General features: G+C 43.1%; 1 protein-coding gene across 4 annotated transcripts in view; it reads right to left on the minus strand.

The window, feature by feature from the left end:
• TDP1 (tyrosyl-DNA phosphodiesterase 1) overlaps positions 1–13615 on the minus strand; it is a 69504-nt gene that overhangs the window by 35774 nt on the left and 20115 nt on the right. For all 4 annotated transcript variants that reach the window (XM_010968682.3, XM_074365156.1, XM_045505723.2 and 1 more), the window contains exons 9-15: positions 11943–12035; positions 8320–8487; positions 7811–7889; positions 5570–5752; positions 4905–4953; positions 3008–3074; positions 1560–1667 (exon numbers count right to left, since the gene is read on the minus strand). In XM_010968682.3, coding sequence (XP_010966984.2) covers positions 1560–1667; positions 3008–3074; positions 4905–4953; positions 5570–5752; positions 7811–7889; positions 8320–8487; positions 11943–12035 — 747 coding nt within the window. The remainder of the gene's footprint in view (positions 1–1559; positions 1668–3007; positions 3075–4904; positions 4954–5569; positions 5753–7810; positions 7890–8319; positions 8488–11942; positions 12036–13615) is intronic.

A 13615-nucleotide genomic window follows, 5' to 3' on the forward strand; every position in this document is an offset into this window, starting at 1 on the left:
CTTTGCAGAAGATTAGGTAGCATTATAAATAACTCCCTGTCACTTTAATTCAGGAATACTGGTAATAATCTAGCTTTCTCAAGTGTGTTCCTATTTAAAGCAAAAGCAGGGGAGGGATTAACAATCTCACACTCACCAAGGGAGCTGAGGCTTGAACTCCTTGCCCAGAGAGGGGCCAGGCACCCTCCACATCTCCACTCTGCCTAGTACTTCAGTCAGTCTCCTGCAATGACTCCCCGACCTGGGGTATCTACAGCTCAGGTTTCATACCCAGGTGACCTACCCTTCAGAGGCAGAAGTTTCTCTTTTTAAAGACACACAGCAGAAAATGCAGTAATCCCCCTGGCCGTCCTGCACCGCCGTGAGGGTGGAGCTTGGACAAGTGTAAGGGCAGCTCTCACGTCCTGGGGCCGCTGTGTCCCCAGCACTGGGCTCCACATCTCATCTAAATCTCACAGTAACCCCCAGAGGCAGCCATCACTCCCCATTTTATAGAGTAGGAAATAGCCTCAGGTTAAATAAATTATAAATAAATTTCCCAAGTTCACAGAGCTAGTAAATGATAGAATAGCATCTTGAATTCTACCTTTAGGACTCAAAAAGTATGTTTTCCCACTTATGCTGTGGTGCCCCCAAAACGTGGGAAGCCCTCTCTCACATCTGGTCTCCATCACTGACACTGCTCAGCCCTCTGGTCCTTATCCTGAGTCAGGGTGAAACGTTTAGGCACTAATTTCCATGAACTAGGAAAGTGACTTGGTTTTGTTTCTAAGTGACTCTTTTGTTTAAAAGTTTGTTCATCGTTAAAGAAATAATTCTACTCCGTGCTACCTTAACTAGCTGCTACTGACATCAATTGTGTTATTAAATCATGAAGAGATGCCTAATGGTTTTTGATCAGACTAGAAGACAAGAATTAAAGTGCTAGTCCAGCTCCATTTTCCAAAAGGTGTAACAATCTGTCTTGCTATAAAAACCAACACAAGAATGCTAATAGGTAGGGAGTTTCTTACGGGGGTAACGAAAATAATCTACAATTAGATTATTGTGATGGTTGCACAAATGTGTGAATATACTAAATCATTGAATTATAAATTTAAATTGGTAAATTTTATAGCATGTTAATTATATCTTAATAAAGATGTTTTAAAAACCACAAAGGAGATCTGAGTGCTAAAGTTTCATTTACCTAAGAAAATCAGGGAATATTAATTTTATCCTGTTAGTCTTCTTCTGTATTTACCCCAAGTGTCAATTTGCCTAATCCCTATTATTGAAGTAGTAAATACAGAAATAAACACGAACTTTATGCAAACCTTGTAACATCCAGACTTATAAGTAAAATCAAGCAATGACTAGATGCTCTATAAAAGGACTAACTAGTTATAGGCCTCTGTTAAGTAAGACTCGTGTAAGACACACACACACGCACACACTCACACATACAGAAAACTAACTACAACTCACAAAAGCACTTTTTGGAACCCCATTCAGTACTCTTAGCAGGAGTTACAAACATTTAAAAAATTCCTCCCGTCGGGAACATAAGCACTATTTACCTTGTGACAAGGAACCAAGCAATTTGACTGAAGTCTGGAGAGGGTCTCATATACGTCTTAATATGTGGCATGGCATTGCTGCGGCCCGATGTGTCGGCTGACCATTTGCTAGTGATGGGAAAGACAGATCACTAATTAGAAAGCACAGATCGGTCATGGCCCTAGGATTAGGAAACCGCATGAAAAGCAAAAATACAGTGAGGACACAGTTCTCCGTGATATGACCTGTGATAGCTTCTTCAACTGTTCAGATAACAGAATAACCCATGTTCAGCTTAGAATGCAGGTGTGTAGAAGAAACATTTACCACCACTCACAAAAGCACTGTGATGTGCTAGCGCGTGGCCTTATCGTCTTCTTTGTTATGAATATACACACACATGCGTATCTATTATTTCTACTGTACATCTAACTGCATGTATGTCGGCTTAAAAGCAGGAATTGTGCTCCTGTGGCATATCACTGGGTAGAAAAGGCTCACCAAACACTTGTTGAATGAACAAAATACAAAATGGGAAAAACATAATCAGTATATCAAAATGGAATGTTGAAAAGCAGGGGGATAATTCAGAAATAACTCAGTCAAATGCTGATGCTCATATGTCTGAGTTTGGTTTCTAAGTTTCCTACATCGCAGGCCTAAGGTTCCATGGGAGAAAATGACGTATATCATGAGGCAACAGTCCTTCCTTATAAGAGGATGCTCCCTCAAGAGAGCAAACCGTAAGAGCAAAATCAAGATTAGGGAGATTCATCGTTAGATTATTAAATTCACGTATACAAAGATACTACTGAAAGGTGCTCAATATAAGAAAGGCTCCAGGATGACATTCTGAATTAGACTGGAAGCAACTGAAATGTAATCTCCCTTTGTTTCTGGTGTCCAGCACAATAAATGCCTGTTGACGCAAGTATGAAACTAGAATTGGCCTCGAACATGCAGGATGTGCAGCCACTCAGCCAGGGGAGAGGATGAAGGGCATCCCGTTCACCCGAGCACCTGATCATCTGCTGACCTCTTGCAATGAGCCAACGCCACCCGGGAGAACAGCAGCGTGGACTCCTCCTTTGGCAAGCCTGCAGTCACACAGCGTATATGGGTGTGCAGACAGAAGGACGATGTAAATGAGAACTACAATGCTGCTTATGTAAATTCTCAACTTCCCCACATGTTCTGTTTATTCATCTTTTTCTTTGTATGCAAATATTTAAACAGAAACCACGGAGGTAAATTTGACTCTTTGGTACTAAAAACCAATTCCAAGAAATGTCCAGAACCTTTTTTTAAATTATTTCTATCACGAACATATGTAGATTGAAAAATATAGCTCTGTTATGTAAGGTTCTTTTCTTTAAAAAAAAAAAAAAAAAAAGAAAAGAAATCAGACTGACAAATAATGTTCTTATTCCTAAAGAAGCAACAGCAACATTCTAAACTGACTACTTACTGAAAATAGGAGTGGAGCCAGTTCTGCTTCTCTGCTGTCTGGATGCTATAGGGAAGAGAGCCTCCAGCTTTTAAAAAAGAAAAATAAAATAAATAAAAACTATCGACTACGGTTTGAAGAGCCTTCATTAAGAAGAAAATCTACAGAAACAGCTGGAAGGTAAAAGAAAACACTACTCATTGTTTGGAATAGTTAGTTCTTCGAAAGAAAAAACGGCTATACTTGCATTAAGTATGCTCTCTCAAGGGGGTTCCTTTCTTGGGGATTCATACTGAATAGTAAATGCTTACTATCCGAATACAAAAAGGGGCTGGTAATTTAACATCTGTGGCAGCACGGATCTGAAATGCTAGGAGAGAGCACAGAACGAATCCGGGCCCGTCCTGCTATCCTCGCTCAGGCGAGACACCCTCACGCACATTTTGCAAGGTGAGGTCTGGTGCACCTGTGTCTACCCAAGATCAGGACACTGGGGGTGTAGGGGTTGGGGGGAAGACTAGGTGAGAACTCAGTTCTCCTGCCTCCTTCACTTTTTACACTGATACTTCCAAACAGAACTTGTACTAGCTAAACAGTCTCACAAATGAAATAAAATGATCACTGAAATAAATTAAAATGTTCAGGGAACAGTTACATTTTTAAAAAGACATTCTAAAAGCCATATTCCTTCAAAGAGAATAAAGACACAGTTCCAAGTGGAAAGACAATTAGAAGTCAATTTTTGCTCATCTCTGAAAGGAGGAAAGTTCCATTGTAGATTCACTGGTGACTTTCCAAACACCTGCTGGAACTTCTCCATAGTAATCTACATCCAAAGAAGGCTTTAAATTTCTCTGACATATCGGATAAGGCATGTTGTATGTCTCACTACAAACAACTAACAACATATTCAAGGTTTCAGGACCAGTTAGAAAATAGCTTTATCGAAAATACCATGTTCTTCCCCATTAAAAAGCACACTTTGAATGGATCTAGCCTATTAGAAGTAAAGAAAGGAGGAAAAAAAAAAAGAAACCATAAACCCCCAAATTGCCATATCCTTGAGTCCCAGTGAAATAAGTTTTGCCATTAAAAAGCAACAAATGGGCTCCAAACTCCATTGAGATTTTTCTGGCCGGGTCACCAGTAGTTTGATAAGCAATAAACGGACCAAGTTAGTCTAATTCAGAGAACTCTGCTTCCAGCCACAAGCAAATGCCAACCAGGTCTTCCCCTTTCCCGGAGCCATTACGCTGTTTGGGTTTATGGTTAATACCTCCTGAATGTACCATGTAGGGGGGCTGCTGAATTCCAGAGAAGTTCAGTGCCCAGCACCGGTATAAGGGCAACAAGACAAGATTGGAAGACGTCTACAAAACCATCCTAGGATTTTACAGATGCAGCCCTTGAGAGAACAGACGTATCAACCAGGTTAAACCAAGGGTTTCATCTCAATATTAAGCATAAGTTCCAGACGTTCAATCTTATCTGTGTCTGGGATTCAAATCTGGAAGAACCCCACAGTACGTCAGGCAGGGAGGAAGCAGAGGCAGAGAGAGGGCCGAGAAAGGTCTTGGCAGGGAGCTGTCGGGGGCGCTGCTTTTATCTGGACGTCTGATCTGGACAACTAACTCGCTGGTGGTAGAGAAGAGAACCAACTTATTGGTAAAAACTCAGAGGGTTATTGTGAGGATTAAGTAACATCCTAACTGCTCAACTGCATGGCATCATCTCTGGAACATATTACCTACTTTCATGATGCTTCCCCAGTTGAAAGAGAATGATCTCCAAATTTCTAACCAATACGTTTCTCATCTCAAGGAGGAAGGTGTTCTTATTACTTGTTTTAAAAAGTCTACCAGGGCATTTATGAAATATACATAGAAAACACAATCGGGACAGTTTCTCCAGCAGTTACCTGGATATCCTTCTAAGCTGGTCCGCACATTTTCCACTGAAGGATAGATCTAAAAATAAAGGAAAACAGTAACACTTGGAATGTACTATGTTGAAGAAACTATTTGTTAAAAGGAATAAAGATTAGTTTTTAAGAAAATGAAAATCTTAACTAAATATACTTAAAGACTTAGAAAATGTGCTTTAAGTTTCAAAAAGTTTTCATCTTACTGAAAAAACTCAACTTCTAGTAATTAAACTATAGAAAGCACTGTAGTCAATGAAAGAGAATTATGTTTCGAGTTGAATATTTTTCTTCTGAAATGCCAAGTCAAAACTGAATTGAACACAAAATTAATTATTAATTCAGAGGTCTCCAAATAATTAACAAAGCCCATAATTCTGTGGGCAATGCTTTACCAAATTTTTTTTCCCCTTGGCATGACAACCTGAAGGAAGGAATGGAAAATGTGTGGGCTAGTCTGTGGCTGAGATGGGGCTCTGCACGAAGCGGTCCGCTCCCAGCACCAGATCATGCTGGGGCCACTTGATTACAGATGAGGATGCTAATGCGTTTCCATCCAAACCCACTGAATAGAACCTCTCTCTCTGACAAGGAGGACTGATTGCATGCTTCTCCTGGACTAGAGAATGGAAACAGTTAACTTGAGGAGGAAAATCACTCACCAGATGAAGAGGGACAGCACTTCCTGGGGTCTTGCCCTCCATCCCCAGTGTCACCAAGCTCTCTTTAAACTCAGAACATAGCCATTTTGACTCGTCAGCCCCCATGGAACCAATGCTTGAAAACTGACCAAGTATCGGCCAAGGCTCTGCCTCTGGTCTGGACGAGGCGTGCTCTTTCAGGAGCTGGGAGAGGATGAAAAGCGACAGCCACTTGAATCCGGTGAGCAGAAATGCTGGGACAACTCAGAACGTGCTTTCCCACCCTTGGAATGACTCATTCAAAAGGAAATGCTGAAAATATCAGCAATCAGTTTCATACCCATGTCCAGTTTTTTTCTTCTTCTTATTTGGGAAATATTTTTAAATACTAAAAATATTTTACTTTAAAGAAATAGTGGACAGAAGTATTCCTCTCCAAAATTCTTTGATTTGTACTAAAAGCAAAAACAGATTAAAAAAATAAAAAGATCCATTTTAGTTGCCATCTCAGCTAAACCACCAACCTGCCACATGCAACTAGACTTCCGCCTTGAAATCTTAATTCTTTAAAATACCTAAACAATTCTGAGAAGGTCCAACTATTGAACATTTGGACTCCTTATCATTTGAAAGAGGTTTAACACTTGGGCTCCAGGCAGCCGTAACGATCTATAAATAAAAGAGAATATATTTACATGTGGCACATACTGCCCTAAGCTCTGTGGAGGATTGACCTGCATTTCCTGCTTTGCTTGCTACTGATGCAAAGCTGCAGAAACAATTCAGAAAACATTTGGGAATTTCACCCACTTAAACACGAACCGAGTATCCACCTAGAGGCTGGAGAAAGGAAGAAAAATAAGCTGCAGTTCCTGCACCAGTGGAGCTCACTATCTGATGGATGTAGTGTTACGTTTAATGTGTGTTAGTTTCCTTACCACAGAGCAGGCACCAATATTGATAAGCACACTTCCCAATAAAGCCCAAACAGTTCTCAGCTTCCACCTGGGGTGCAGCATGGTGGGGGGCACAGGGCTGAGCTGACAACCACAAGACAGTTCCAGGCTCAGCCCTGATCGGTTACATGACCCCGGACAAGTCCCAGGGCTTACACGTCAGTGAAACAGACAGCTGATCACCCCGCATCTTCCCTGGAAGGCAGCTGTGATGCAGCACAAGCTACTGGCTGTGCAAAGTGGTTTCAAACTCTAAGATGTGACTCAAAGGACAACAACATTGTGAAGCCAGACAATGTGCGTGATCACCCGGCCTTTCTGAGCCACCAGTCCACAAACCAGTAACCCCTAGTGCCTCCTGAACATGCAGCATGTGCCTTGCATTGTTTTTCAGTTGATCTTACACAATTCTGTGAGGGAAGTACTGTTACTATGCCCATTTTATGAATGTCTAGAGGAGCAGGTTAAGGAGCAAATCAAGGGTCACGTGGTTTGTAAAGGGGTCAGGATTTGGAGCCAAGTGTGCCAGGCGTGCGTATCTGCCTGCAAAGCTGTGCACTGAGCCAGTGTGTGCTACCCTCCTCCCTAGGTCAAGACATAAAGATGGTGGCTTCGAGACCTTGTCAGCTTTCAGCTGTGGTCTCACTTAAAAAGCGAAATTAAAAATTTTCATTAGCCAAGGAGAATTCTCACACAACATAAATATCGTACAGAAAAAGACAGGCTTTTAAGAAAGCCACTTTAGGGAATTTATTAAGGTCGGTAATCTGACTCCTAGAGAGAGATGAAGAAAACTTTAAGCTTTAACTTGCTTGCTGTTTTATCTTGTTAAAGGTCTTTCTGGGTTTATTTTCACACCAGCAGCAAATGTCATTTTCATAATTACAATTCTCACAGGGCACTGGTTTAGTAAACAAAATACACAGCTGCAGCCTTTACACAACACTATTTTCTGTTCTTTGTTGAATTTGTGTTAAAAGTCCTTGACGTGCTGATCAAAAGCTACAATACTTGTATGAATGAAAAGTCTCAGTTATCTTTACTACAAGAAATAAACTAAAAATAGTCCATATACTTTTGCCATTTAGAATTGTTGACTCTACACCTATAAGAGACAAAACATTAAAATGCAAGTAATTATTGGAAACTCTAATTAGACAGTCAATTATCAAGTGCCTATGATTTGCCCAGAATTGTGATAAAGATATATTCGGAGCTGCCATCAAAATGTACCAATTAAAAATGAAAAAGGAGACATTATACATTTAAAATTTTAAAAATGTTAAAACAGTAAAAATTCTGTTACCTTCCTAAGCCTAAAATGTCCCCAATTATCTTTCTCATTTCCTTGAAAGCGTCCTGGGGTTGAGCCAATAAGGTAAACGCTAAAAAGATATAAAACGCAAGTTATTGAACACAGTGATTTGTGGACCCAAAGTCACAAAATAGTCATGAAAACTAACACAATCATGAAATAGTCTAAGAGCCAACCTACTTTTTTGAGATGCCTCCTCAGAGTAGTAATTGATACTTAAAATCATTTTTGAGCACGTCAAGTAACGGGGTGTAAGGTACCACGCAAAGACATGACTAATTTTAAGAGCCCTCCAGTGGGAAGCTGCAGGTGGAATGTGTCCCGGCCCCCACTTCAGCGCCTGAGAACTGTGAGGCACAGTGACAGGACTCGCTCTCAATATGCCACGAGGGACAGCCAGATGTCACTCCACCTCTTTCCAGGCCCCTGCATTCCAGACCTCGTGTGGCTCTCAAGGTTAACCCACTGTGAGCACCCCGAATGGCTAAGAGGCCACATACTTTGTTTCTGAGAGGTCGTGCTCCTGGATGGTATCTATCCACTCCTTGAGAGGAGCAGCGTTGTAAGCCGTCAGGTAGCTGATGAGATCAGCTTTGAAGTGTGTGGTTGATTCTCCAGATCTGTGGGCTCCGTGGACGATTCGTGGGTACAAAGGACTCAACCATATCCTGGAATGGAAAAAAAAATAACCTTTCGTGGTCAGAAGCACAACTGATCACAATGCTTATCTCCGTACTGATTCGGCGCTCACCCTAAGGAAGGGGTGAGTTCTCACCATCTCTCTCCCCATGTTTTAAGTCATCATCCTTTTAAAATGTGAAGTCTGATCGCACCACTCCAATGGCTTCCATTGTATCTGGAGTTATTTCTGAACTGTGAATTTAAGATCTGGCCTCAGCCTGCCTCTCCCAACTCAATTCCTCCAGGCTCCCTGTTCATTCACACACTTTCCTTATTATTCCCCCTCTGACCTCACTTCTCTACTGCTTGTAAAGACTTGATGACAACCGAGTTCCACTCCTAACTGTTAGAGCAAATCCACACCAGTAACCCTGGCAAGATTCTGCCCATGCCTATGGCAACGTAGCTCTTTAGCCAAAAGGAAAATAAAAGGTACCTATACAAAGGGAAAAAAGGTGCAGATCTGTTTTCCATAAATAAATAAATAAATAAAATTAAAAATAAACTCGTTTTCATGATGCACACACTACAGCAATTTGAGATACTTTTATATCCTATACTTTCCCGGTGTCTGTACAGACCACACTTAATTGTATTACATTAACACCAACCTCAGACTTTCAAATAATTCAATAACAAAAAAACCTTGATGACATCTTTCATTTCATCAATTCCTGGTCAGTGTACTTTGCCAAAACTCCTGTATCATGCCCACAAATGGAAAACAGCCATGCCTAAACCCAGTTCCTCTATGAACCCATCCATGGTGGGTTACAGAGAAGCATGGCTTCAAACCTCTTGTGCTGTTTCTTCAACTGCAAAACCCAGTTAACAGTCCTGCCCCACAAAGCGCCCACAAGGCTGAACAGGGTCCAACTTCAAGAAGCACCGAGCAAGCACAAGCGGTTCCTGCCTCTTCCCTTCCACGGCCACTTCCACCCCAGTTCTACCCATGAAGCCAGAAGCAGGAGAGAAATCGCCCAGGTCCTTGCCCACCTGGCAGCCCTCAAAGGAGACTGGCAAGAGGCAGGCCATCAGGGCAGGAAGCACCCAGAACCACGAGGATCCTGGCTGTGCGTCTTCTGAACTCTGTACCTGTTTATAGCAGGGAGGCACGCCACACCTCCCTTCCCGCCTTGAGATTCCCTCACACAGGGAGCACTACGTGTGACCAGGATGGTGGTCCAGGCTCTGGACCCAGATCTGCTTCTGCCTGGCTGTGTCATTTTGGGCAAGCTTGGTGACCGCTATGGGCCTCCCTCTGCCCGGGTGCGTGACACAACCATGTCGGGCCGGATGGATGGGAAAGGCCTCTCTCTCCTCCCAACAGCAACTTGGAGCCCATAGGCCGAGTGGGGCCCCCCCAGATTAGAGGTTCACTGGCAGGAGGGGTTCTGGATGAGGCACATGACAGATGAAGACTTTCCAAACCAGGATACTGAGACGTGAGGCATCCTGACATTTCACAAAATAAGATGAGAAGTTCTCTTGGGCCAAATCATTTTAAGAGTGAGAAACTATCAGGTGGATGAAGAAGCTGGTAAAAAGGACACCAGGGTCACTGGTGGAGGAGGGAAGACTCAGCGCCACGACAGGCCGACTGTGAAGTAGGATTCCATGAAAGAACTACTTTTGAATGTTTTCAAAAATTACAACCCACAACGTGAAACTGCAAAGCATCTGAGAGTAGAATCTAGACTAACTGTGAGACAACAGTACCCCCGTACTGGGGCGGCTGCAGAGGGAAGCGGGAAGGTGGAGGGAGGTTTCATACCCTTGGTACTTTGAGTTTTGAACCAAGTGAAGCTATTACCTAGTCAACAAATTTTTAAAAACATTTAAATTAAAAAAATTTTTAAGTAAAGAGAAAAAACACTTGGGCCCTTTGCCCTTTACCCTTCTCCACAGCAGCTGGCCCAGACACCTGGGGCAGCATGGCTATAGAAACTCAGGCTCCAGAAGGAGCTGGAGGCCATGGCGGGACCCTCTGAGACATGTAAGACCGAGCACCAACCCGATAAATTCCTTCAGTTTTGTGAATGACTGTTTCCCCGAGAACAAGCTGCATCAATGTCTTTCCCTTTTAGACGGGGCTGCATATGAGTCCCGAGTCCTGAAGCCCAAGCCGGCAGCTTAGAAGCTCTAGGGGAAGCAAAGGCCGGGTTAACCAGAACTCGGTGGATCAGGAGTCCTGTGGCCGAGGCTCTCAGGGATGGAGTGTCCACCCCCACCACCTTGCACCCACTGGACACTCGGAAACTAGAACATGTTTGTAGGGAAACCATCAGGCAGTGGGGATAGGGGCTCAAGCCACCTGCCATGGTGGGGAAGGGGAGGGAAGAAAGATGTCTGGCTGAGGGAAAAGACTTTTTCAACCTGGAAAGGCTGCGCGAAGCGAGGTAACTGTGTACATGGCACATTCAGGTAGGCGCTGGCCCCGGGGATGCAGGCGGAAAGGCTGTTTAGCTCCACCTAAGGTGTAACTCGGGCTCAGTCAGAGCCTCGAATCCGGGGTCTCGCCTGGGCTGGGCAATGCTACGGACAAGGGAAGCGGGGGCGGATGCGGGGAGAACACTCAAACCCTGGAAGGGCAGCTGTCTTCCAACACAGGGAGGCAGAGACAGCAGAATGGCTTAAAAGAAAGAAAGGGGAACTAAAGGTGTCAATGACAGGCTCAGCGGGAAGGAGAGCAATGGGTGAAGCTGGGTTTGAGCAAATCCCTAAAAATAAACCCAATCTTCTCCTATGAGATCAAAAACTAGATCTAGCGTATGTGCACCAAGGACAAAGGGTTAGTAATTAAAAAAAAAAAAAAAAAAAAGCGTGAAAATCCTTCCTGTTCAGTTCTTTTGGAGATTCACAACCATACTACAGGCTCTGAAAAGACAACAGGTGAGATTTGTTTTACGGGAAACAAAGTGTTGGAGGTGAGGGGGTTATTTTTAGCACACAGTCAACCCCCAAGTTTTCCTCTGATACCTGCTGGGAAGTGGCCGGCGTGGGTACAGGGGATGCAGGGTGAGCGAGGACCAAGAGAGCTGACAGGTGGGTCTGATGGGAAAAATAATGGGTGTTTTATCCTCTTTCTGCCCCAGGTCCTTGGATCTACTTACCTATATAATGTAAATATGACGCTATTTTGTAAAAACTAGGAAAAAACTACGGTGTATAAATATTTCTGTATGTTTACATGTACAATAGAGACAGTTGTGGACGACCACGTGCTAAATGGTGAACACCAGTTACCTCAACAGAGGAAGTGGGGGAGGCAGTAAAAGAACGCTATCACTTTTTATAGGTATCTCTTTTCTATGCCATAACTCTGGGCTTCTTTTTTACAATTAAAACATAGGAGGGAAAAAAAAGAACAAAGCCATGTTCTGGTTTTGCCTTTTCTCAGCACACACAGCGACCACCGAGAAGTGAAGAGAATTCTACAAACCCCTGCGTTTTCTGGTGCCAGTCGGCGTGGATGAGGTTGGAGGTGTGGATGACAACCCGGAGGCCTTCCTCGTAGAGCAGTAGCATCATTTTCCTTTAAAAACAGAAAAAGGTCAAAAAGCATTAACAGCACTTTCATAATACACAATACCTTTCTGATACAAATCCAATAGCTAAAGGAACTCCTTAAACTCTTACAGTACCCAGATGTTGAACATTTACAGCCTTATTTTCTTCCATACATCATCGTTATCAAACCCTGCTTAAGTGACAGGTGGAAAACCACCCTCCAAAACGCTCCAGGCATCAGGTGGTAAATGAACTTGTGCTCCGTCCCATCCACGGGGCCCGTCCTGACACTTCGAGCCCCTCCTGGCTCCAGCCTTGCTCCTTAATATCTATTCAGCATCATCCACTACAACCAAGGAAACTTCTTGTCCAATGTTTTCAGAATATGGTCACAATCTCTTGCTACACTGTGGCTACCAAGCATTTTTTTTTTAATTGCAAGAGAATAAATTAAAAACTCAAGAGTGTATCACAAACATTTAAGTACTGGGTCATGAAACTCATTTCGGCACTTATCAGTGTGGACGCGCACAGCAGACTGAAATGACAAATGCATTTCCTGCTGAGGGCTGAAGCTTTAAGCAAAGTCTGGGAGATGCTTTGTTTTCAGGAGACTGATCTTTTTTCATGCCCCACAGACACCAGACTTGTCACCGGCATGTACCTGGGCTTGAGATGTCTTCCCCTTTCTTCTCCATTTACTCCAGTCAGCCCCAGAGATCCCTTTCTCATCCATGGGGCTTCCCCAGGCATCAGACGCTTTCTCTGAGCTTGATCCCAGTGAGAGGGGGGAACAGCGCTCCATCTAAAGCCCGAAGACCTAAGCGCCTGTGTTCATAGGTCAGAGCCATCCCACCCTCCATAAGTCATTTAACATTCCAAAGTCATTCGGTGTCCCCAGGTCTCAGTTCTTCACTTGTGACATGAAGAACCAATGCTGTGTTCACTCCATAGGACTGTTGTGAGAATGAAATACAATGTGTATTTTATTAAACGTGAAACCCTCCATGTGTACCTTCCCTTTACTCCGTCAGGGACTTGCTTTATTTTGTCGTCTCCCAGTGGATGATTCCTGGCCTCCCGGTGGTTTTCCAATTATTTCGGGAATCTCGATTCTCTCTCCCCTCAACTAGAGATCCACTCAAGGCAGTAACTCTGCCTGTTTCCACTGAGACCAAAATGCTACTTAATACGTACTGAGGTAAGTCAGTTCAACGTGGGGAAAAAAATGAACCACTGGTTCTCTCAAATAAACAACATGAATACTATTTGGACAGAATGGGGTCAGCATTAAAAAAAAATATGGAAAAGAATACAAAAACAGAGAATGAGATTTAGCTTTTGCTGGAACGGGAATGGAACCCAAGCTGGCAAACAGCAAATTAATGCAAAGCTGGAGATGTGACAGCTGCTGGGCCAAGCTTTCTTTCTACTTACGAGATGTGCTCTCTGAAATCTGGGCAAATTTACATACACAGTTGGCAAATTAGCAGCTGACTGTAATTAGGAATAAGCCAGTTATGAATTCATGATGGAAGTTTTACAAATATTTCCATTAGTCAAGGCAGCAATTACCAAGAAAATCATGCACCAATGTCAGTGAAT

This window comes from Camelus bactrianus, chromosome 6, assembly GCF_048773025.1.
Source record: "Camelus bactrianus isolate YW-2024 breed Bactrian camel chromosome 6, ASM4877302v1, whole genome shotgun sequence".
Taxonomy (NCBI): domain Eukaryota; kingdom Metazoa; phylum Chordata; class Mammalia; order Artiodactyla; family Camelidae; genus Camelus; species Camelus bactrianus.